General features: G+C 45.6%; 1 protein-coding gene across 1 annotated transcript in view; it reads right to left on the bottom strand.

Annotated features, from left to right (window-relative positions):
* Positions 1–24618, bottom strand: part of CACNA1H (calcium voltage-gated channel subunit alpha1 H) — a 129361-nt gene that overhangs the window by 40721 nt on the left and 64022 nt on the right. The window contains exons 9-19 of the mRNA XM_076351409.1: positions 16645–16796; positions 15427–15612; positions 14640–14757; positions 12825–12980; positions 8096–8186; positions 5747–5955; positions 3608–4042; positions 2809–2909; positions 2264–2387; positions 2058–2126; positions 1764–1948 (exon numbers count right to left, since the gene is read on the bottom strand). Coding sequence (XP_076207524.1) covers positions 1764–1948; positions 2058–2126; positions 2264–2387; positions 2809–2909; positions 3608–4042; positions 5747–5955; positions 8096–8186; positions 12825–12980; positions 14640–14757; positions 15427–15612; positions 16645–16796 — 1826 coding nt within the window. The remainder of the gene's footprint in view (positions 1–1763; positions 1949–2057; positions 2127–2263; positions 2388–2808; positions 2910–3607; positions 4043–5746; positions 5956–8095; positions 8187–12824; positions 12981–14639; positions 14758–15426; positions 15613–16644; positions 16797–24618) is intronic.

The following is a 24618-nucleotide window of genomic DNA, read 5'->3' as shown; positions in this document are numbered from 1 at the left end:
AGCATGTCTTGTCCTCTTTCTACAGGCATAAGTGCTCACCTGCCCTACTGGCCTGGGCTCCATGATGACTTTTCAAACAAAGTAATTTCAATTTGTTTCCTAATTAGTTCCTGAACTGACTCTTAGTTAACAGGAACTTGTGATCAACAGCTCCACAGCCAAAGGGTCATCCTATTAAAGAGCAGCTTGCTTGCTTGCTGTGAGAGGCCAGGCATGCTCTGAGTACAGCCTGAAGCAGCTTTTGGGTATTATGGAGAACAAGTGTTTTCCTTTCCTGTATGAGTGCCTGGAGAATGGCTCTCCCATGGGAGTGTGAAAAATATGTTTGCACACATAAGTGTAACTAGCCCAAGCAAGCTTTTCTGGGAAGGTGGGTGTTTTGACTGAAGAACATCAAAGCTTCTTTTTAGGAGGGGCCTGCAGAGGGGAGAGGGTAGGAGTCCTTGCAGGTAGCTTGAGCTTGCATGGCTAATGATGCTTTCATGCCTGCCAAACATGGAGAAAAGAGGAGAGTTGTATGCTGCAGGGACAAAGCATTTCAATAGGGTCTTGTTTGGCAGCAAATAATGTGGCAGTCTGAACTGCACCTACAAAGTGTTAAGAATGGTCCCTGGAGTAATCCTAGAAGAGGCTGTGATAAGTGAAGCCATTGTGAGAGGTGACGAATTCCTCTCTATTAATAGGATCTGGCCTAGTTATTCTCCAAGACCAATTCCCTTTTTCCCCCCTTACGTTTACTTACGAATTGCCTATGCCCTGATTTCTGTTCCTAGTTACGTATGTTAGACAGGTGCCCCAAGGTGCTGCCAGGCCAAGGCTTGTCCAGGGTGACCTAGAGTGGCTCCTGGTGAGCCAGCACTGCAAGGGAACCCCAATGCCACCAGCAGAACGGAGCATCGGAGCAAGAGAGGAGACAGAAACACTCACAAAGTTACTTGTCACTAAGGAAATAGAGAGCAGCAGACAAATAACTGTTGTTCTTGTGGTCATGGGCCTAAACAAGATTGCCTCTTCCTATTACTCTCACAAGCAAGCAGCTTTTCATCAGAAAGCCTACAGGTCTCAGGAGGTCCCTATCTTATTTCCCCTGAAATTTCATGAAAAAAGGCTTGTGTTTCTTGCCAAGCAGGATGGAAATAGAACAGGAGCCATGAGCTGATAAAAATCCCCCAAGCATTAACACTCTTTGTTATTGCATAATCGTAAAAAAAATACAAATTCTCTTTATTCCCTTTCTCAAATACTGAAAGCGTCTCCCCTTCCTCTTCCTAGCTGAGAGCTAAATTGTTTTGCAGTAATGTTGGATATGCAGGCACGGGAGAGCAGGTATAGATGCTGGAGCTTATCAAATTATTGTCAGCACCTGTTCAATTGCAAATTTTCTCCCAGCCAACACGACCTCTGCTTGGGAATGACTGTGAGGTTGTGCAGTTTAACAAGGAGCCAGACTGATTTGTAAAACGGTGATAAAAATGCAGCGTGGAGGAGGCATTCACTGCACTAACTGCCTGAGTACGGTAACACATCTCACTCCAAACTCCATCCGCTCTTTTCCATGCTGGCGAAGATGAATTATATTATAACTAATTTCACTGTTGTCAAACAGTTTCACTAGATAAGAGCTCCCCAAAAATGATTCTACCCATACTGTGTTTCAGCTTTTTGTATTATTAAGCAAGACCTTGATGGATCACGTGCATTTTTTTCAAACTCCTTGATCTATCAACACAAAGCAAACTCAGCCACCCTATCGGTGAACGTACCGGAGAGGTCTCAAGGTCCGCAGAAGTCTCAAAACGCGAAGGACACCCAGGATCTTAGCTCCGCCTGCCGATGCCATGGAGACAATAATGTCAATGATAGATACAAAGACCAGGACTCCATCCAGGACGTTCCAGCTGCTCTGCAGATAGGTGTTCTCCCCAGAGAAAAAGCCAAGGGCTACCACCTACAGCCAGGAGAAGAGAGACATTTAAATCTTCACCCAGATCATAACTATGTCACGTTCTGGTCTTTGCCAGGCCTCACTATGGACCATGGGATGAAGATGTAATTACCTTAACCATCATTTCAGCCACAAAGATTGCAGTGAAGATGTAATTAGAAACACTTAGGAATATCCTTTCCTGTAAAACATAGAACAAAAAGAGGCAAGTTATTTAAATACATTAGAAAACAAACATCTTTCATCTTGCAGGGTCTTGCCCTGACAAGACTAAGATCTGGATGCTGCATCAAGGAAGAAAATGACTCAGGTACTCACCGTGCTGTGTGGGTCTATGTCTGGTCGCTCCAATGCTATAGTGATGCAGTTGAGAAATATGAAGACCAGCACCACGTGATCAAACATTTTGTGGGCAATGACCTTCTGGCACATCACTCGGAACCTGAAGAAATAGTGGGGAGAAAAATATCCTTCAGATGTTTGGGTCAGCGAGAGACTCCCACCCGAATGGCACATCCTCAAAAGTCTTCAGCAGCTGTGCCACCAGCATCAGCCCAGGTGGTGAGCTAGTCTCTCCACAAGCTTCAGCCATTATTATCAATGCAGTAAACAAGATGTAATAACACCTATTATTAATGCTGGTTAAACCACCCTTCTTCCTAGACAGGCATGGAGCGAACCATGCAACAATTCTGCCCACATGTAACAGAAAAAGTTACCTAAAAATCAGGAATTGGATTTCTAAAACTCTCACAGTGCTTCTGCATCAGAGAGGGATTTTTCTCAAGGGAAGGCTAGCTAGGAATGTAGTATTCCATTAGCACAAAAACCTGGTGGGCTGGCATTTCACTGGGACTTCTTACCGATTCTGTGGGGAAAACAAGTAGAGGGACCAGTCTTCATGACTCTTGCACCACTGTGGTTTGTAGGGCTCCAGGACTTTACGAATTCGGTAGCAGTAACTCTGGATAGAAAAGAAGAAACACCTTTTCTTCCTCTTTTATTTTCCTGCCTCTTCAACTTTCATAGTCCTTTTGTGAAAGGGGGCAGTACCTGGCATTTCATAGCGCCTGTAGGGAGTCACGGCTTTTGGGACAGAGATGTGGCAGGCATTGTCACATTTGTCCAACAAAACAGGGAGGAAAGGGGTGGGAGAAAGGGGCTGCTGTACAGTGAGATATAAACATAACAAAGCAAGACATTCTAGGCAGGTATCGTTTTGAGATCCAAAGTTGTGTCAAAACCAAAAAGGCCTCAAACAGCCAAAAAGTTAAATAGAGAACACTCTTTCTAGGCTTTCAAGCCTTCGAGATGCCAAACAGCTCTTGTGAGCAAAGACATTAGGTAGCTGTTGTGTCTACAGATCATTTTTGGAGGCATCCTGGGCTAGAGGGACAATCTCAACCAGTCCAAATACTAGGCAAATGCATGCACAATCCCTTGCAGTTTTACCTCGTTAAGAGACCACTGCAAGATAACAACCCAACCCATTAGCTAAAAAAAACCTTTTTGGGAAGTGGATGCCCATCCCTCGGATCTGGATTCATTTTGTCTACACCAGCCATTAAGCAGTAACAAACTTCAAAGCCTGATTTTTAATCAGCCTTCTTGGAGTGGAAAAGCCACTTAATGCATGAGCGCCCAATTTCCCCCTCAACTCACATCCTCCATGTCATCCTCATAGTCCATGGCATCCTCCTTGTGGCTGTCGACACGCAGGAAGAACTCGCTGGGGACGTGAACCATCTTGCCGTTGCAGTCTTGGTACTCAGCAGGCAGAACGGCCATGGGGCTGATACTGAGCGAGTGGCGCATCGTGGGCAACTGGAGCAGCTCAGGCAGGTCCAGGGAGCTGCGGTAGTCCAGGGACTCTGCCCGGCGGTGCAACGAGGGCCTGCTGACTGTGCTGGACTTAGCGTCATCGGAGTCATCGTCTGTGCTGCCTTTCCCCTCCCCGGAGAGCAAGGACTCTCTTTCTCCTGACTGGTTCTTCTTCTTGAGGCTCGGGGCTCTGCCCAGGCTATTCCAGCTTGAGCGTCGGCTTCCCCAGTTGCTGCTGGTGCCCCAGTTGGCGCAAGGGGAACTGCGGAGGCTGGACTGAGAGAGGAGAAAAACATTTGAGGGTTTGTTTGCAGGAAGAAGCCAAAGGATATGGCATTTTGCTCAGACTGGAAGACCCTTCTTGTTGCAAGTCATGTCTTCCCCTTCCAGCTTTCCTCACTGCTCTGATTTCATCATACCAATGCCTTGAGATGGGAGCCAAGCACCCAGCTAAGCCCACACTGAAGGTACTCTTTGAACTACACCTGTAGCACCTCTGTAGCACCAGCTCCTCTGCTGCATGACTTCCTACTGTCCTGGCAGCATTAACTGTGCATAAAAACTAAACCCAAAGACACTATTGCTGAAGTGGCATTTTCTTTCCTCATGTTCAAGTGGTTTCACCACACAACTTCCCTGGCTTCCAAAGGGGCTCTGGCACCTGAGTCACCCAAGTGTCTGTTGGAAATTGTGCCCCTATTTGCATTACTTTCTCTTCAATTTGCTGCATAAGGAGCTGGAATGAATGTTTCTCTTGCAGCAAATTTCTGGCACTGATCAGCGTGTCAGTGCACTTTGGCTGGTGGGTAGTTGCCAGGATGAGAGCACTTAAGGTCAGAGCAGAAAAGCTAGAAGGAAAACTCCTTTTCCCTCCATGGCTTCCTCCCAGCACAAAACGAGGCAAACTGCCCTCCTCCCCCTCCTCAGTGTTGGCCAGCTCTCCTCTGACTGCTTCATCTTCCTTTGGCTGGTGGCACTGATGTGCTCTCAGAGAAAGGATTCAAACGATGAACAGCCCTCTCCAGCAACTCACAATCCCATGAAACCCCAAGGCAAACAACAGTCATCTCTATTTTCTTTTCAAAAGCATTACCTTGACTAAGCAGCTTACCAAAGGGGATAGTGTCTCTGTCTCTGCGTGAAGTGCCTTCACGGTCCGCTGCCTTGATTTGAACATGATATTGCAGTTACAGAGCAGAGGAATGGGATAGATAAGCAGCAGCAGAAATCCACTTTGACTATTAACTCTGCTCCCCCTGTTTTCATAGAGCTGCCCTCCCGCTCCCCTGTTGCAGGCAAAATGCAATCAGTTGCCAAAGCAGTAAGCTCAGCCAGATCTCTGCTCCATGAGCTGTGCCTGGTGGCAATTGGTCAGCTCATACCATGTTTCCTCTGTTTCCCCTCTAATGGGACTGCTGTACTGCAACTGGAGCTCAGCTGCTGTGTTGGTAAGGACAAAGGCTTCATTTCCCTTGACATAAGGTGGATTCAAGATACAACCCTAAAACACTGTGGGGGGAAACAGGCCTCACCCTCACAGGAACACTTGTCAGCTTCTACAAGGAACCACACAAAATGGCCAGTGTGGTTGGCAAAAGATGCCTGCTCCTCCTCAGAGGGGTTTGCTGGAATAACAGCATGAACTTACGACTTGTCTCGGGTTGCGTCTCTCCAGTGAGGTGGCTTGGCACGGACTGCCAATCAGATATTAGGCAGGAAAACACTGAATCCCACTACATCCCTGTCTCCACTCTTCATATACTCACTGTCCTTGATTGTTAGGTTGTCACTGTCCTGCCCCAGCATAGCACACCCATTCATTTCTCCCTCTTGACTCTGTTCTCCTCCTGCCTTTCCACATACTTCTCACCTCTATCACCCTCCTTTTTATTTTGCAGCAACGTGTGTGCGCACACACATATATATCATCTTTGCTGCTTGCAGGCACTTGAGGGACAGCTGTTAGCAATAGGAACCTACCAAGGACTTCTGATCGTAGCTCAAGGGGTCTAACGAAGCGTTACTCCCTCTCCTCGAGTCCACAAAAGTGTGCACTGAATCCATGTGTGGGGAACACTTCGGTGTGGGCATTGGTGTGGCGGCAGTGCGCATGATTATAGGAGGTGGCATGCTTCCCCTGCCCTCCAGGTGTCCATTTGGGGTGACAGCAAGTGAGTACATCTTCATCTCTGGAGAGAAGGGGAGAGAGGACACAAGGTGAATGCTCAGCTACAGAAATCACTCTTCAAAATGGACATTGCTCCTTGGTCTTCTAGGAACTCTGCCAAATGGAGATGAAATGTTCTGGTCAATAAGATCACCCCCACCACTTTGAAAGGCATAAGGCAAATGTCACAACCTTTTAAGAGGCCCTCAGCCCTGCCTGGACTTGGAACTCATTGCCTTCCAAAGGAAGCTCTTTTGCTCACTGTTTCTTGGGATTTAGAGTGGAGTTACAGTTTTGGGGGACTGGGAGAGTTTCCAGGGAAAGGACATTGAGGACTGGCTAAATTCACCCTAGGAAGTTAATCTCTTCTCCTTGTCATACAGTCTTGCACAGAGATTTTTATGCAGTTCTGATGTGCTCTAAGTTCCTTCATGGGGAAGGCACTAAGCAAACATTAGTCATTGTCTTTAGTCATCTGTTCAGGGGACAGGAAATGGAAGTGGCTTTTACACATCTACAAGAGTAAACCTCCTGTAGCAGAGAAATCTAATGGCACATCTCTGTGGTAACTGCAGAAAGCATCTATTTTAGCTGTATGGCAAGTACAGACTGCAAAAACCGTATTCACACTGAAGACAAACCAGACATAACACCTCCAGCCCTATGGAGTGCTGTAATACTCAAAACCAAAAGCCTAATTTCAAACACAAACCTAAAGTTGAACTAGCTCCTGTTTTACTGGGCTTAATGGATTCTGGTTTAATAACTGCAGAATCAGTCTTAAGGGATGGAAGCATCTGTGACCAGCAGGAAAGAAGTACAAGTCTGCAGTGAGAAATCCAAGTGAGTGCATTGCCCCTGCTATTTTTCTTCCACTGGCTGCTTTTGTACTGCAGCGTGCTTCTATTGTATCATCTGCTTAGTTGCTGGCTTGTGCAAAAATACCTGATCTGCACCGCAGAAGTCCATGGGAACACTGCCATTCACTTTGAGGGGTGGAAGATCCAGCTCAAAATTTGCTAATCTGCAATACACCTTCCTCTTGCCAGTGTATCTGTTTACAGACCAACGGCATTCTAATAGAATTGTTAATGTCCTTATGCTGTTTAGTCACTGCTTGGCACCTATGAGGCTTATGGAGACACACAATTACTCATGGACTTTGACTGATGGCAAGTTCAGCCCTGTTTTCTATTCCTGTATTACCTGAGAAGAGGTGACAGTATTTCTTTCTCCTAGAACTCTCTTATTATTTGAAGCTGCTCAGCAAATAGTTGGTGCAAAGCTGGTGCATAGTCGGTGCTGTGGGTTCCTTGCCAACTATTTGCAATGGACATTCATTTGATCACTTGGTGTTTTGAATTTGTTGCTTCATCTGCAGACTGAGCAGCTCCATCACCTTGTTGTGATCCAGCTTTGTCTCAGCTTCCCCAACAAATTACTTCTGCCCCTTCCTCAGCTGAATTCCATCTGCTCACCACAATCAATATCATTTCCTTAGCTGAAACGAATCCTGGTTTAGGAGCATTTAAAGTAATCCTAACAAGAGCCCAAGCTGAGAATCAAAGTACAGAGGAACTAAACTGGCTCCTGTTTACCATCATACTATTCACTCTGTTAAAATATGTGATCTCTTCCTGTTCCCTCTCTGGTTGCAAACTCTATGGAGTGAAGGCTGTCACCTACTATTTCATGTTTATAGTACATTAGTACAATGTGGCCTTGCCTCAATTGCCAGGCCCTCCCGTAACACAAATGAACAGCAACATTTCCATCAATCAAACCTCACCTAAACGCATTTGTGTGAGAAACCAAAAAGAACAGATGAGAACATGATTGATTTGAAAAGCTGCTGAGACGTAGTGCGAGAACATTGCTGTCAGCAAACCATTCTGTGGTAATGATACAGAAGAAACGATGAGACATATCTAAATATTCTAGTATAGTTTAAATTAGGAAAACATCTGTTTAAAGGAAATATCAATGCTCATTTAGCTTTCCCAACACTTTTTGCATACCTGCTCTGTTAACATAGCTATCGGATTAATTGCCAAATAAAATGGATTCTTCCACTTTCCCCCATAAGTTTCTATGAAAAGATGACTGTGGAAGCAGAGTCGTAGCTCTCAGATTCCCAGGAAAATGTAGGGACAAAATCCTACCTGTTGCTCGGAGGTCTTTCAGCTTCTCAAATTCATCATCGAAGTTGGCAGATGTCTTGTCCTCATCCGTGTCTGACCTATTGGCATCACCCTGCAGAGGAGAAGGATAATTAACAGACCTGATTCATTTAAACTTTAGCACAAAGGCCATTTGGATTACTTAGCAGCTCAGAGATACCTCAGCTCCCCATGGTTAGTTTAAGTGTGGCCCCAAGAACTAGGAGGGCAGAATGCCAAATTCCCTCTGACACTGCCCTGGGGAATGACCCCAGGTAAGTCCCTTTTCCTTGTTTTGATTAATTTTTGTACTTGGACAGAAACAATGATGATGGGATTGTGACTACTGTTCCTGCAATGTTGTTGTGTTTCCTACACTGTGCCCAGCCTCACTGAACAGTGTATCCCGGGGAGAACACGAAAGTGCAGCTGTAATCAGAGGAGTGACTAAGAAAAATTGGCATTGTGGGGTTTCATATTTGCACTCTCCATGATCCCAGCTGAAAGCACTTAGGTTTAATGTCAAAGGATGTCAGAGGGTTTTTCTTCTTTATTTGACAGCGCTGTAAATTTGACTTAGATCTGAAAACTCAGCCCTGATTTGCTTTCTTCATGGTGGCTGGTAATCGAGATTGTATTGGGAAATCTCTTGGCAATGTTGAAGCTGAGGCAGAAGGGAATGAGGCCAGCTTGCCTGGCAGCACAGCATCATCTCAGGAGAGAGAACAGCCAACCACCCTCAGACTGGCTTTCCTCCTGGAAGTCCAGTTATTTTTCCCTTTCATACTTATCTGCCTCTGCTACCAAAAATGATCAGCCTAAATAATGTACAAGCCTGGGATAGAAGAGCTACTGTCAGGTTCTCCTCTACTGGGGGACATTTGCAGAAAGGAGAGATTCCAGCAGGCTGTCGGCATGACTCTGGCTTGATCCATCAAGACGGCAGAAAAGCTGTGCAAATTGATAGCAAATGTTTGGATTAAAGCAGCTGATCCCAGAAAAGGAGCACAGTTCCTTAACTGGTGCCTGAACAAATCATCATGGTTTCTAGGGACATGATGCTGAAGTGGCAGTGAACTTAATTTCATCTGTGATGTACTGCTAACTGGTGCAGCCAAACAGACAGGATGACTGAAAGACTTAAGCTCCCTTATTCATCTTCTGTTTTGGAGCAGAAGCACTAGTGCAGAGTAGATGAAAGATTTGCATAATTTTGGAATGTTTGTCTGCTTTTCCAGAGCAGCTCTGGAGTAGATTTCAAAATGACATGGGAACAATGTAAGCACAAATACGCAATTATGGTCCCTTTTTGAAGTCTGGCTCCTTGTTGTCCGAAGCACAAATGTACTAAAAATAGTTTTGTGGCCATTTAAGCCTATTCTTTTCTAGGGATACTCCTGCCAAACTTGCTCCACAGGCAGATGAGAACCTGAGATCAAGCTGAGACTGTGTACTGTGATTCACAGTACAATTTTTAGTGTCCTTGCTGAAATGCTGCTGATTGTTCAGAGCTTAGAGCAGCTCTAATGTGCACCCTCTTAGCTGCACAAGTCTCCCAGGAGTCACTCTCCATCTAAGTAAAACAAACACCTGAGCAAAGGGAGAAGTGCACCTCAGTGTCTTCTATAACTGCTAGAGGTCAAAACAAGAATTTCTGCCATATTCCCAACATACCAACAGAACCAGGGATGACAAAAGAAAACCCAGCTCCACTGATACCTCTTCCTGGGAGTTGTCCAAGGAGACTGTAAACATTTTGGCTTACAACCAGAGCTAAGCTATGCATTTATAAGTGCAAGACTTGAACTGAGCCCTGGTAGCTGAAATACAGCCCTGAGAAGGGTTTTCTGTAACACAGCTAATACCACACTATGAGACAACTGACAAGCCCACAGACTTAATGTCAGGATTTATAACAAATGGAAGTGGAGAGCAAAATGTGCCCTGCAAATGTCATGTCTGTGGTTGCTGGCCTTTTCTGAGGCAGCACCGAGTGAATAATACAAGCTTTGAAAACTGCTTACATACATTTAAATCATGGTCCATAACAGCCCCAAGAGGAGCCATTAAGCCTGAGCAAGAAAACAACAGCCATTCGGCTCGGTCTGTAATCATGCACTCAGAGAGTATTGCATGAGGCTGCCCATTTCTGGCTTCACGTTAGCAGGTGATTCAACTTCCAAGAGGGCAGGTAAGGAATGGGATCTGTACTGTACAAAGATACCTGCAAGCTACCAGGTTGCCGAGCGGAGAAAACTTTCTTCTGCCTTAAAGTAATCAGGAACAAAGGATGCAAACTGCTGTACAAGGGCTCTCTGTGCCTAAATGCAAGATTGCTTGAGCAGGAGCGGTTTCCAGTCAGTTGGGTCACACATGCTAGTTATCATCTGTTTGGGTTTCCCTGGCACGTCCTCTTTTTCCACCCAGATTTGCTGGTTGGTGGAATCTGAGGATATCTGACACGTCTGGCCACTGAATACTCTGAGCTACCATATGGCCAACTGTATTGGTTGCTTCTGCATTCAGTTCAGGAAAATCTATTACTTTAGCACAGACTTTAGCCTGTGCTACGGCCTATGTTGTTTTCTAGCAGAACTGAGGTCCAGCACAACCGCTCTGAATACAGCTACAACTTTCCTAGAGGAAAAACCCTTCTGGGTTGGGAAGACAGCAGCTACTGCAGAGCCTGTAGAAATACTGGCAATTCCTTTGCTTTGGTCTTATTAGGTTAGTGGCTAAAATGTCCACCTCCATCTGCAACAGGTTGCACTAGAATAGGAATATGGCAAAGGTGTTATAGTATCCAGAGCAAAGCCAGGAGATGCTGAGATTGGTGACACTGAGAAAACTACAGGAATTTGGAAATAAACAGTGTTAGCATGAGCTCTAGTCACTGACACATGGAGTATAGGCTTGTTCTTGGAAAAAGACCTTCTTGCTCTTCTTGGTCAGCTGTGCTGGATCTTCAGGGCATGGACCGCATTGTATAAGACATTTAAATGCCCACTAACGCAGTGCAGAGCTGTTCATTCTGAAAGCGATGAGCTAGACTACCTGCGTCTTCTCTGTGTGCGCAGGTGGCACTCACCACCCTCAGCATCCATGAAACAGCCCTGAGCAATGTAGATCAGGGTTGTTTTTTTCGAAACTGGGGCTTGGCTCCTGTTGTTTCAATTAATTTTCCTCTGCTAGTGCTGCGAGGAAGCTAGGAGGGATGTTTTAATAATGAATCTATGCAGACATCCTTGAAAGACATAAATGTGGCTGTGTTGGCTTGAGAGAAGGGAATTTTTGGTCCATGAATATTTCAATTATATTCCATGGTCAGCGAAGGTTCGTCTAAGTGTGATCTAAACACGGCAAATGAGAGCACAATACCATTTCTGGGGAAAAAATGAAAAGTGAAAAAAAATCCTATAAAAATAATTTCTTTCTCCTCTTTCCCTTGGGAGCTAAGGCGGTGAAAAGCTATTTTCTCATTTTCTTTCTAAGTCTGTGTGTCTCTGAAGCCAATCCACCACTAAGCAAACTTTCCCTTCTTGATGGTTGCAGAAATAAAAAAGTAATAATTAAAAAATCCCAAAGCGCGACGTAAGCCCTTTCGATGCCACTATTCTTAGCTTTAACTGGGACTGGATGATTTTTGCTAAGTCTCAAAATCACTTCCATTTGCACTAGGACTTTGAAAAAAAGTAACTTTTTTCTGGATAATATATATGTGCACATACATTGTTACATTTACAACCAAAACAGATCATCCTCTCTTAAAATTTCCCCGAAATGGACTTGCTATGATCTGAAAGGAAGATGGAGAAGAGCAGGATAGGGCAGGGGATGGCTGGTTTCACTCTCTCAGGATGCTGAAAGCAGATCTGGAGTAGACTTGCCAGTGGGGAGGAAAACTTAAGAGGCTGCAGGGGCCCCGCACTCACACCAGTACTATGCCACTTACACCACTCACACCAGTGTGGCCTGCTGCTCTGGATCATGTGGCACAGGATTGCCTGCACAGCTGCTAAGGTTCCTGCCTAGTTCAGATCAGGACATGGCATATCACTTTTGACTGAGAAATAAAATCATTTCTCTAATCCTTTCCATGTGAGATGAGATGAGATGAAATGCCTCCAGTTTATCATAAATTCCCTGCTCATTGACCTGATACAGACAGTATTTTCAGGTGTAGGTAAAAATCTCTTTAGCATTTATATGTCCTACGTGATCCTAAATATCTCAAAATTTAATGTTTGTAACCTTGCAACACAGCTTTTGGACAGCTGTGCTACTAGCCTCAAATAACACATAAGGGACAGAGTCACAAGGAAAGGCCTGGATTGAGAGCCAGTTCACATCCTACCTGGTCCCCATGACTAGCACTGGCTAGATACATTGAAGGTCTGAGGCCTACCATAAAGAAACACAAAACACAGGACATATGGGAGATCTGGTGAGTTAAATTCATCCTAAATTATTTCCTCTAGGTCACACAACAGACCCTGTAGCAGATCAATCAAAGCGTTGGGTCTCCCAAGTCCCATGCCAAGTCCAGTGAGCCTTATTTGCAAAGACAGATTCGCGAGAGCTTCACATGCCCAACCCAGCTCATCTACACCCCTTAAGTTTAAATTTAGGGCTGCCTGCATGGTTAGATGTTTGCACTGACATGGATTCATCCCTACACTCTTGCCTACACGTGCTTCTCAGTTTTCTCCCTCCCTCTGCTCAGATCTCTTACCTCTGCCTGGAAGCCTTCTACCAGAATGGCAACAAGAAGGTTGAAGAGCACATAATTGCCGAAGGTCATCAGGGCCACAAAGTAGAGTGCTGCCCATGAGGACGTAGATGCCATCCCATTGTACAGGACCACGTTCCAGTCCTCTTGAGTGAGGATCTGCAGAGAGGTGAAGGGGAAGACTCTCTAATTACTCCACTCCTCTCATGCACAGCAGCTGCATTCAAATACTGACTCATCCATTTCTTCCTCTCCTTTTGACCTTTTCTGAGCATAATCATTAGCAGGTCTCATGAGATGAGACAGCAAAACATTCCTTTATTTAGATCTTTGCATGTGAGAGCTCTCTCCTGGCCAAACCTCCCCTCTGTGCAGGAAGATCTAGCACACCGCTGCCCATAGAGATGACTAGTTCAGATCCTAGATATGGTAACGTGAAGGATGCGCTGGTACGAGTCCCATTATTTGGTGGCAGTACTGTGTCCTTTGATAACCATCAGAAGATAACAGACCTGAGGCCAGAGCTGTTGTCTCCTTTCGGGCTGCTCTTTATAAGGCATTTGGAGCTGAAGGAAAGGGTAGGGGACATGATATTTACGAGGTAAATGACATTGGGTGGCTCAAGAAACTCAGGGAAGCAAAGTGGTTTCCATTGGGTAAAAGCACTGACAAGCTGGGCAAAAAAATACACATCTTTGCAAAGCCTTGCTCCAAGGGACCTTCCTCAGGGATTCCCACTCTCCTAGCTTTCCCGGAGCTCAACAATCCTGGGGCCTAAGAAAAATGGATGACAGATGCATGCTCCACATTAATTAATGCTTACAATGAAAATGGCCTCTAACCCTCCTAAAAACAAGGTAGCTTTGGGGATAGGAATGCAGTCAGCTGCACCGAGTTATGCCACTCATTAACCTTCGTGGGATATAGGACTGAGCCCTTGTGCTCTGTGCCAACTCTATTTCCCAAGGGACTGTTAGAATAAATGCAGAAGTCTGTATTTATGTTGGTAAAAGAAAAATGTGAACCTCTGAGACTAATGCTGATTTGTCCTTGCTCCTTTGTAAGAAAGAAAACTTTGCAAGAAGTTATATTCTTCACAGTGAAGACTCTGGACTAGTTTCTACCTTGAACGATACTGTGGTGAACACCCACTCTGCATTTAGAAACTTAGCTTAACTTTGTTCACATTGTGCTCCACTTGCTGCACTTGGGCTTTAAAGACTGAGCTTTTAAAGAGAAAAGACTGATCTTTATATTTAGAATGTCCTGGAAATAGCAGCTTATTGCTCCATTGTAGAATATGCCAGTAATTTCAAGCACATAACTGATCTTGTCTGCAGAGGAAACACAGCTTTTTATATAAAGACTTTCCCAGCATATAGAGCGAGCAACTCCAGCTCTGATTTGTGACAGTATTTGTCACTCCCAGTTAAATGAAATTGTTTGCAAAGTGCATTTTTGGGGCAGTGAAGGCAAGTAAGGAGACAGAGATCTACAGAATAGGAGCAGAATGAACAGTAGACTGTGGGTCTTGATCTTACCGATGATATGAAAGGAAAATAGGGTGGATTTCCAGGCCTTCTTAGACTTTACTTTTACTGACAACAGATATGCACAGTGATGATTTTGAGTAGATTGCTTCTCTGTCAGGGCTTATAGAGACCAGCTAACTCAGAAACACAATCACTTTGCCCTAATAACTCTACAGGGCTGTTTCAGTCCAAATTTGACACCTACTGGAATAGTTTTTTTTTTTTAAAGTGAAATAACTTGTCCAGGTGGTCTACATTACAACTTCCCAGAGGATCCAGAGCTTACCTGAAATACGGTCACAATGGCCCAAAGTAAGGAATCAAAATTCTTTCTATCTGGTACTGTGTCTCCCGTGTCAGTTTTCAGGCTGAACTTGCATCCAAAAAGATGCATGCCGAGAATGCTGGAGTGGGAAAAAGGGGAGATGGAAGAAACACATTGTTGTGTGAAATATGGTTGCAGGGAGGATTGCAGTGATTTTTCGGACACTTCCCCCCCTGCAGTGTTTTGTGTGCCAATGGTATCTCCCAGGAAGAAGGGCTCTGCTCCACCACTGACATGTTCACTGATCAAACTCTGCCATTTGGTTCTTCTGTGTCACATTTCATTACAATTGTCTACACTGAAGTCAAACCAGGGATCTCCTTTGTCTAGAAAATGACAAACCATATTGCCAGCTCCCTAATCCAACCTGTTTCCAAGAACAGAATCCTAAGGAGCATTATAGGGTCAAACAGACAGAAGTCTTGGGAGTCTGTACAACCTCCATCTCAAATATAACACTAGTAGAGTCCAGCTACTGACAGCTTCCTGAGACACAGCTAAATGAGCCTCCCAAGAACTCCAGAGCAATTGTCGCCTGTTTGTGTACTTCATTCATCTACAGAATTACAGTACTGCATGAAAAACTGAGACTGAAAAGAGGTAGTCTGTTCAGTGTCTGCTTGTCCGTCTATTGTGAGCACTTCCATCATGTAGGCAGCCTAGCAAATGCAGTGTATCATTATTCTAATCCACATATTACTTAAGCAAGCTGAACAATTAATCGAAGAAGAGCTGCAGCCTCTGGTACCTGAAGATAAAGATGAAGAGCATGAGCAACATGCAGAAGGTGGCTACATTGTCCATTGTCTTCATCAGGACCACCAGCTGGCGACGGAGGGCGGGCATGAAACGCACCAGTTTCAGCACCCGGAGCAGCCGAAAAGTTCGTAGCACAGAGAGGCCTCCGTCCGACTGGCCGATGATCTCCCAGACGCTGCAGGAACACCAGAAGGAGAACAACTATAAACAGCAGTACTGTACTGTGAAAGCCCTGAGCAGGCTGGTTTCTTACAGAGTATCACACCATTTAAGCCCTAAAGGGGTAGTTTATTTGCCTGCTACTTTCTTGCTTCTGAAAAACACCTTCACTTCCCAGTTATGCAGTCACACATGCTCATGCACAACCTATATACTTCATAGCTGGTTTCTTGATTCTTTAATTCCCTTGCTTTCTGTGGCCCTTCACAACACAGCACGTCTCCTGCTAGCCTGCATCACTACAATCAGTCACAAGCCTAGCCACAAAATGTGGATCACAATTTTGTACCAAGCTAATACCCAGAGGGATTTACATTTGTTGGGGTGGTTTGGTTTGATCAGGCCACAGACTGGCCTTTGTTCTGGGCCTCTATTGCTCCTCACTTCTCTGAATCAAACGTATGGGCCAACTGAAGCCAAAAGCACTATCCTGGTTTACACCTTCTGTGTCTCCCTTGGCTTCTCTGTCCCAAATTACTGATCGAGGGGTGAACAGCGCTGCTAGAAAGAATCCCAGCACAGAGAGGTGCTGCACAAGCTTCTCACCCACATGCCATGACATCCCCAGTTTAGGCTAGGATAGTGTTCCCCTGGGAGAGGACAGCAGAACAGTGCCCTCTCTTGCCCTCCTGCTTGCCCTGTTCTAGTCTGAGTTATGTGTTAATTCGGGAGAGGGAGGGAACGCTGCTGGGATATGGACACTCACAGTACTCGTTTCCCAGGACCAGCCATTCTGCACTTGAGTGGAAAATTGACCACAGTGCCAGATGTGTGGCGTAAATAGACTTTGTTCTCCATCTGCCATGTCCATTTACTTTGGACAGCCCTTCTAATGACAGGAATCTAAAAGGCCAGCGTAATTATAGCACATCATAGCCAGCGAGCCCTGGATTAACACATGCCACATCATTCCTGTTCCCCATCCCACTCCCCAACTGGTCTGAGCCCTCGGTAGAAAAGCCACGGTGGAGAAAGAACTGGCAGTGACCTGATGACAACTATGATCCCGTCAAAGATGTTGTACGGGTTCTTGATGTAGCCGAAGAGGCCAAAGGCAAGGAGTTTCAGAAGCATCTCCAGGGCAAACATGCTTGTGAAGACGATGTTGCTGATCTCCAAGGCGTTGGTCAACTCGTCCGGCTATGGGGCAAAAAAGCAACATGGTCAAACAGATGCACAGAGGAAACGGCTAAAGGCTGGTATGTTCCTCCTGCTCTGGGATTTGTGCTAATGATGCACAAATGCTACATCTTCCCGTGTTCCTTCCAGAGAGCCACGGAGGCAGATAAGTGTCTGAGGGGAACAGCAGACAAGCCTCATGGACACTCACTCCCTGTGAGTCTTACTGGAAACACAGAATCCCATTTCTGGAGCAGTTGCAGAACAACTGTGCCCAATACATGGGCCCAAAAAACTAAAACTATGCAAAGGAGAGGGCTTGTTCACTGTTGGAAGATACAATTCAGGTGAATGGCTAGTATGACTTGTAAGGCTTCTATTTGGACTTGCATTAGTCAGGCTGTTTTTATTGCACTATCCCCAGCAGAGCTTTATGGATACTGCTATATTCAAAGCAGGAACACTGTCAATATAACATAGCTCTATTCATATACGAACAAAGCACTTTTCTTGCAGACATCTCTTAAGAGAATTAGGAAAACAAATACCAGTGAAAGTCAGTAGGATCAACAGTTTTATCTCCCTTGAGATATTTAACTCCCTTTGGATATTGTCCCCAAAAAAACCCAAGATGATTTTTCCTTCTGAAGTCCTGGTTAGTAATGTACAGCTGACTTAAAATGACAGCAGCATGGCCCTAAATGTCAAGATTCCCTCCAGAATCAGTGTGGGTTTCTCTGAGTGTACAAGACTGCATGCAGCTTAAATCTGAGAACTGATTTCTCCGTTCCCCTCCTCTATCACCAGCACCAAACTACCTTGGGCTACAATCTTGCTTTTCAGACAGAGCCTTAGATGTTCCTTTCCTGGGAAGCGCAGCAATGTCTGCCCAGCACCCAGGCTCCGAAATGTGGCACAGCAAGGACAGATGCAAAAGGCGGGATGGGGTTTGCTCACTTACTGGAGCTACTCCCTCAAACAGCACCAGGCTCTGCAATGCGCATTTCTAATGTTCAAGGCCTGTTCCTTTGCAAAAGAAAATGAGTCTCTTTAATTTCCTCAGTATAATAATATTGTCTAGAAAAAGGTGTTATTTTCATATCTGACTCATCCCCTGACTGATAATAGCTTCCTTTATTCCCCATCCATCATTAGACACAATGTTAAAAGTTGGCAGTTTCTTGGGGATGTTGTTGCATTATTTGAGGCTCTGAAGGGAGAAGACCATTGTAATACTGTGGCACAGCCACATTTAACTCCACACTCCGCAAACTGAATCCTTGGCAATTGAAGGAGAGAGTGAAAGAGTTAACTTGAATGTAGGAAGAGCCCACACTACTATAGGCAGCGACAGTCTGTGGGCTGCTAATGAACCATCATTCATAGGCTAAATTACTTTATGCAATAGACTGTCTTTTGCTCAACCATTTATCCAGGAGAAAGAGCACTAAAAGCCTCAGTCCTCATGATTGTAATCCATATACACTAATTACTAAGGGACACCAGGGGAAGGACTGTGCAATTATCAGTTCTTTAGTCTCTAGCAAGGGGTGGCCTGGGTGGCTGCACAGTGCACCTGAACAGCACGATCACCAGGCTGCCCTCCTCACACCTTCCTTGCTGCAGGGACGGTGATTCCCTTCCCTAAAATCAATCAGCGCTCATCCATGCTACTCCCTTCCCTGACGATGCCAAAGCAACCTGGGCAGAGGTCTTCCCTTTGCAATGAAAACATAGCTGAAGAAAAGGGCTGCTCTAGGATGGCATCTAACCAGCTCCCCCATAGAGACTGAGCCTGAAATAGCCCCACGGGCTCCCAGGCGCCCGTCCCGCTGTAAGCCACAGCAGTGACGGGACACCATGCTTGCAATGTCCTCGAGCTATGTGTCAGCTATTTGTGCGGCTGGCGCGTTCGGTCTCCCCTCAGCCGGGGTTATACGAGGGCATTCTCGACAAGAAGCAAAATAACTTGCTAAATTCTTGCGTCCCTCCAGGCAGCAGACTGAGGGCTCCTTGGGACAGGGTGTTCATGGCAGGCCGCGGATGGCTTATTAGCGTGTTGAGGCTGGGAAATTAATGACACAATCATCAGCAAAGAAGCTGCAGCTTGGGCAGCGTTGAAAGGACAGAGTTGTTCTGTAGCACTTTCTGCTGGGAAATATACAGAACCTGCCCATGGCGACCTACAGTACCTTGTAGTCTGCAATACAGCAGCAGTAAAGTAAAACTTAATTCAGAGTTCTCCAAGTTCACCTTGCTGCTGCCAGATGTGCTGCCAAGAGTCACAATTTTATCATGAAGATTGGGATAGCTGGTGATCGTTTCAAAATCCCGGAGTTATGCAAATATGACAAGACAATCTCAGGAGTCATTACCAAAAAAGTCAGCGTCCAGCCTGAAAAGCCTAAGCTGAACAAACTTAAAAACACCCTCAGGCAAATAAAAAGAATTTGTAAGTTGTTATTCTCTAAAATCCCATGTTTTCTAAGCCAACCCCAGGATTTTTCTGTGGCCTGTTGAACACATGGCATTGCAACCAGTTAATCTGCCAATACCATTGCTTGAACTGATTTGCCAATTTCCTTCGACAATTGGGTGTCCTTATTGCTTACTCTCCAGCGCCGCGACTTTTCCTTCATATATGAGTTCAGAGAGTGCAGGAGAAAAGCCGCAGCCATCTCTCAGGGGAGGGGAGAGAGGGCACGAGGAAGAGGGAAAGGAGAGGACAAGGAGGTGGCCCAGATGAGATCATCAATAGCTGTGATGAGGAGCTGATCCAGCAGATCAAGATGACAGGGGGACGCCCGGGCAAGGTTGACGGACAGCAGGCTGATGGACAGCAGGCTGACACTGCAAAACCAATCGTGCTTCAGACAAGAGATCTTCATTATCCTTTAGTGATCATATTTGGTGTAAGGCGGAACTAATTCAATGACAAGGACTGCTGTAACGCAAGACGTTTGGAGCGCAATCCTGCAGTGACACGGAGGCAGGACCCACTGGGCAAAGACAAGGATGGATAGCCCTGCATGCTGGCTAAGCTGCTGATGTGAGCTTTTGTATTATTAGAGTGGAAGCTGAACAGCAGATGAGCCAAGCATCCAGTGATACAGCCTTCAAACGTAATTACCTTCTTTCAACACCAACTGGAGCCTAGAAAACAGCCTGCCATAGATATTTTTATGGCTTATGAAATGGTTTGTTGCTTAGAGCACAATTCATTTCCCGCTTCTCTCACACCCTGATGAGCAAAGATCTAGGAGGAGGGTCAAGGAAGAGATACTTGAAAGCCGAGATGGATTTGGCCATTCCCCTGGAGTCAGCCACTAGGAGACACTGTTGTTTTGTTCAAATTTAAGCCAACCCCAGAGCAGGAATTTTTCCAGGAGCCTTTTTCTCTGGGAAAAACAAAATGTTGATTTGCTGAAAACAAAACTTTTCATGGCAAGGATTATTTTTGTCAAACTTCCTGGCTGGAAGAAAATGAAGTTGCAACAAAGCTTTAAAATTGCTGCAATGTCTTGTTTTGACCTTCTCAGAAAAGGAAATTTCAGGCTTTTTGCTTGAGACATAGATGTGTCACAAAATGCAACTTCCCTTCTAGGATAACAAAGGTTGGCATCAAAATGATGCAATTCCAAGAGAGTAGTTCTAAAGTGGTATTTTTTGCTTTTTGCCAAATACTTTGTAAACCTTAACAACTCTGACAAGGGAAACTACTTGCCCACCATAGGGCTCCAAACTGCATCAGTGAAAACTTCCTTTTTCAAACGACAGTGAGAGAGCATCACCCCTCATCAGCTTTGGATATCTCCACATCTTTTGCTGCTGTGATGATTGACCTTTACATTGGTCCAGGTTTTTAGAGACAGGACAGGCCAAATGGAGCATGGCCAAATGGCAACCAGGTGGCACTGCACGAGGCTACAAAACACTCAGGAATCCCCACAACGGATGCAGTGCGGGAAATGGTGGGCAATGCTGTCATGCTGGTACGAGGGTCCACAGTGCCAGATGTGGAGGCTGGAATGGGAACTGCCATGCTGGAGACAGTCAGCAAAAACGAGCACAGAGAGTGGTTTAACCCACAAGTCCCACTGGCAGGCCCCAGGCAACGTTCAAAAAAGGTTCAGATCTGAGTACAAATTTTATAGATTTCAGATTCAAATGGATCCTCATACTTCGGCTGCAGGAGTAAGTTTTCCACCATTCAAGAGAAGGGCAGAAACTGTATGGGATCAATTTGTAAGATTTCAGCATCCTTGAACATGAGTTTAAAGTAACAGCTAGCCTTGACTCCAGGCAAAACATGTCCCAGGAAAACACAACCACCTCTGCTCACTTTGAAGGCCATATTTATGCTGCGAAATATTTCAGTGATTCAAAACCATGTTTTTATTAGGGACAAACCTCAAACGTTTCAGCAGTTCATTCTGAGTTCAGATAAACAGACAAAAAATCCTTTCTAAATCGTTTGGGTCTGAAAACCTCGGAAGACTAGTCTCTTCTGAGAATCTGATATTTCTGGTTTTAGCAAGACGCAGCACAACCCCAGAGCCTTCCTGGAATTGGGAGAAATTCAATAAAAGAGAAACCCATAATGGCCAAATTATTGATGGCTCCTACAAGCAGAGGATGAAGAACAGGAGTAGGACTTTGCAGCCTTAGATTCTCTTTGTGCAACTGAATTACTGCAGTTCTTCAGGGAAGTCACTATCTCTTTGTGCCTCTCTTTTTCCTCTCGCCTGTCTTCTACCTTGTCTCTTTTGATTGCTGCATCCACAACCACCTATTTTACATAGCTTAAGTTCAATCACCAGCAGGATGGCACCATGCCTTGGCTGGGGCACCTTTTTGCTCTGATGCTGAGTAGAAATAATCATACCTGCATCACACTGGAGAAACAGGCTGTTAGACACCTGGTCCCTCCTACTGAACGAACAGGGAAGGAAGTTTCCAGAATAAAAGATGTGCTTTGCTTCAGAAATCCCCCCCAAGCCCAAAGCAGCCATTCGACTCCTCCTGAACAGGGAGAGCTGAGGCTGGCAGAGATGCAGAGGAGTGGTAAACAAATCCAGGACATTTAGTCTCATAAACATCCTTTGCACTTATGTTGTTTTTTCTCTAGTCCCGGGCCTAAAGCTGTCAATGGGATTTTGAGCACTTGTTTATGTTGGCTTTTCTGCTTTATATTTTTAAGTTTGGTCTGCAGACACTCTGACCAGGAAGAAGAGACATAGTGAACTGTCAATTTGTGCTTTGCTTCCAGACACTCCGTATTTTCTTTCTTCACCCCATTTTTGAGAGATTGTCATTTTCCAATTATCAGTTATTCCATTGCAACAGATTTCACCTGTCTGCAGTCTCTGGCATCAACCCCATTTCACAGAATTAAAAACCAAAGGGAATGCATGAGAGAGGCAGGGAGCAGGGGAGAAAGCATTCAGGCTAATTAACATGAGGTGGAAGAGGGAGGGAAAATCCAAAACACAGAACTTTTTAGATTAATAAACCCAAACCAATGCAATTAGTGCAATACTGGATAACCCACCCAGCACTAAGCAACTTTACTTTTTAGCGTGTCCATAGGTTGTGAAGGCATTTGCGAGCTGTGCCCAAGGACTAAGGGAGGGACTGCTCCTGATACTTCCTAGCAGAGATGCAGTAACAGCCAAGCACAGAACACCACCCAGAAGGAAGAGGTCTAGCTTCAAGGACTTATGCTCTCTCCAGCACTTGTGCACAGCCTGCTCCTTCTTCCAAATATGAGCTCCTGCCTTCCAGAGACCAGGCAGCAGTGTCAGCTGTGGCTCTGCCTGATCTATGGTAACGGGGTGCGAAGGCTTTGCTCCACCCTATTGAAAGGAAACCTAATTATAGGGATTTTAAGGTCCACTTCACACAGTGAGCCATAGGCAGGGTCAGGATGGCAACTCAAGAATTTCTACTTTTCCACTGAAGGCTCTTCCCAGTGGTGTCTGCAGGCTGCACAGATACACAGGTGATACCAGGACACCTGCAGCCTCGGTCATGATGTCACCAGCTGCAAAAAGGCGACAGTCCCAAAAAAACACGCAAAGAGATACCAACCGCAGTGCAATTCTCCTCCTCTCACAGTGGAGGGGGGAGACGGTGCCTCTTGGCAGCTCAGCCTTGCGCTTCACCTTTTCATCTCGTGATGGATGTCTGCGCTCACTCATCTGAGAGGAGAACCAAGACACCGCAACCAGCCACCCTCCAGGGTCCATCCCCACCACGAGATCTGCAAGGCAGAAGGAAGCCCTTCGCGTCTCCAGTGCACATCGACTGCAGAGCACGGATGTATACTTGAGCTGGCTTTTCCTCTACGGAGGGAGAGTAAAGCCTGCTTGCTTTACTCACTGAGCCATACAGCCTCCTACATAACTAATCTGTTTAACTGATGGATTACTGGGCTCCATATTACATTTGTAGGGTTTATGTGCCACTGTGAAAGCAATTGCGAGATGAAAGCCAGTTTTCTGGGACAGATTAAAGCGATGGTTTGGGAGGGATTAGACTTTTTTAATAAGAAATACTGTTCAAAATTGTGGAAAATAGCTTAAATGAGTTTGAAGCACTGGCACCACAGAAGGGGAGCAAATCAATGAAATTGCTAAAGAGAGCTCAAAATTACAAAATATTCCTCTAACTTTTTCTAAAAAACTAGAACATGTACGGAATGTGTGTATAATACTAATATTACAGGAAGACTCCGACTGTGCTAGGCAGTGAGCATCAGTCTGCAACCCTGGACCTGTGTGCCTTCTGAATATAGGATGAAGGGTTGCATAAAACATTGCATGGGACTGTTGGAGGCTGGGTTTAACCCATCGAGAAAGTGCAGAGATCTCTAACCCACAGCCTGTCTCCTTTCTTTCCTCTCCTTGGAGGTGGCTGATTCATCCCAGTCCTCAGGGCACCCAGCGGTCCCCTCCTCCCCATGCACCACAGCTCACCTGCATCCAGAGTGATCCCCAAAGCCTTGCACTCTTACAAGCTCAAGCTTTGTATTTGAAACCCTTAGCTGTGTTTCTTGCACACTCACTCCTTCGAGAACTGACATCAAACGCCAATTTCTTGCCCATATCCTTTTCCCATGGCAAATTCAACTAAAGAGGAGCCTTAGTCTCCTCAGGTAGGCTCTGCTCATGGGTCAGGAGCTATAACTAACAGTCACATCACAGGCATTTTGCTACAGAGCAAATTTTGGCCAAAGGACATGAAGACATCGGCAGCACTTGCCCTCCTGGCACACGCTCAGACCCCTCCGAAGTCAGCCCAGCAACCAGACATGGCATGGGACAGGCCCAAGCTGAAGTTTCTAAATGCTTAATGGAGCATATAGGAGAATCTGTCACCTCGAGCTCCCCTGAGGCTATTAATTATTTATCCTGTCCAAAACAATGTAATCAGCCATTCAGCATGAGAGCGGATGCTCTATGTGCTGGCATCTGGGAGCTGGTCTCTTCCCTCAGTCACAGCAGGTATTTATCACCCAGGCAGAGGAACTCTGTCCTGCCTCCCCTAAACACCCCCCGCTCTACACTTCTGGGACAAGAACAGCCTGAATATCACTGCAGATTTACACTGGGATGCAGAAACGATGCAGTTAAAGGGGCCTGTGTGTCCCTCCCCAGGCTTGTGCCCAGCCTGTGCGGAGGCTGAGCACTGGTGACTGCCTTACTGAAAATAACGGCGCGTGCCTGAAACCCCAGCAAATAAGCAGCTCAAGGCACTACAGGCAGACAGCAAATTTCACCCCTGAGTAAGAGCAAGGGTGTTTAGGCCCATGTGCTTCGGGAGTGTCTGCAGGCTCTGTCAA

This window comes from Aptenodytes patagonicus, chromosome 13, assembly GCF_965638725.1.
Source record: "Aptenodytes patagonicus chromosome 13, bAptPat1.pri.cur, whole genome shotgun sequence".
Lineage (NCBI taxonomy): Eukaryota > Metazoa > Chordata > Aves > Sphenisciformes > Spheniscidae > Aptenodytes > Aptenodytes patagonicus.
The sequence above is the reverse complement of the archived record's forward strand: the minus strand, read 5'-3'. Positions and strand labels throughout refer to the sequence as shown.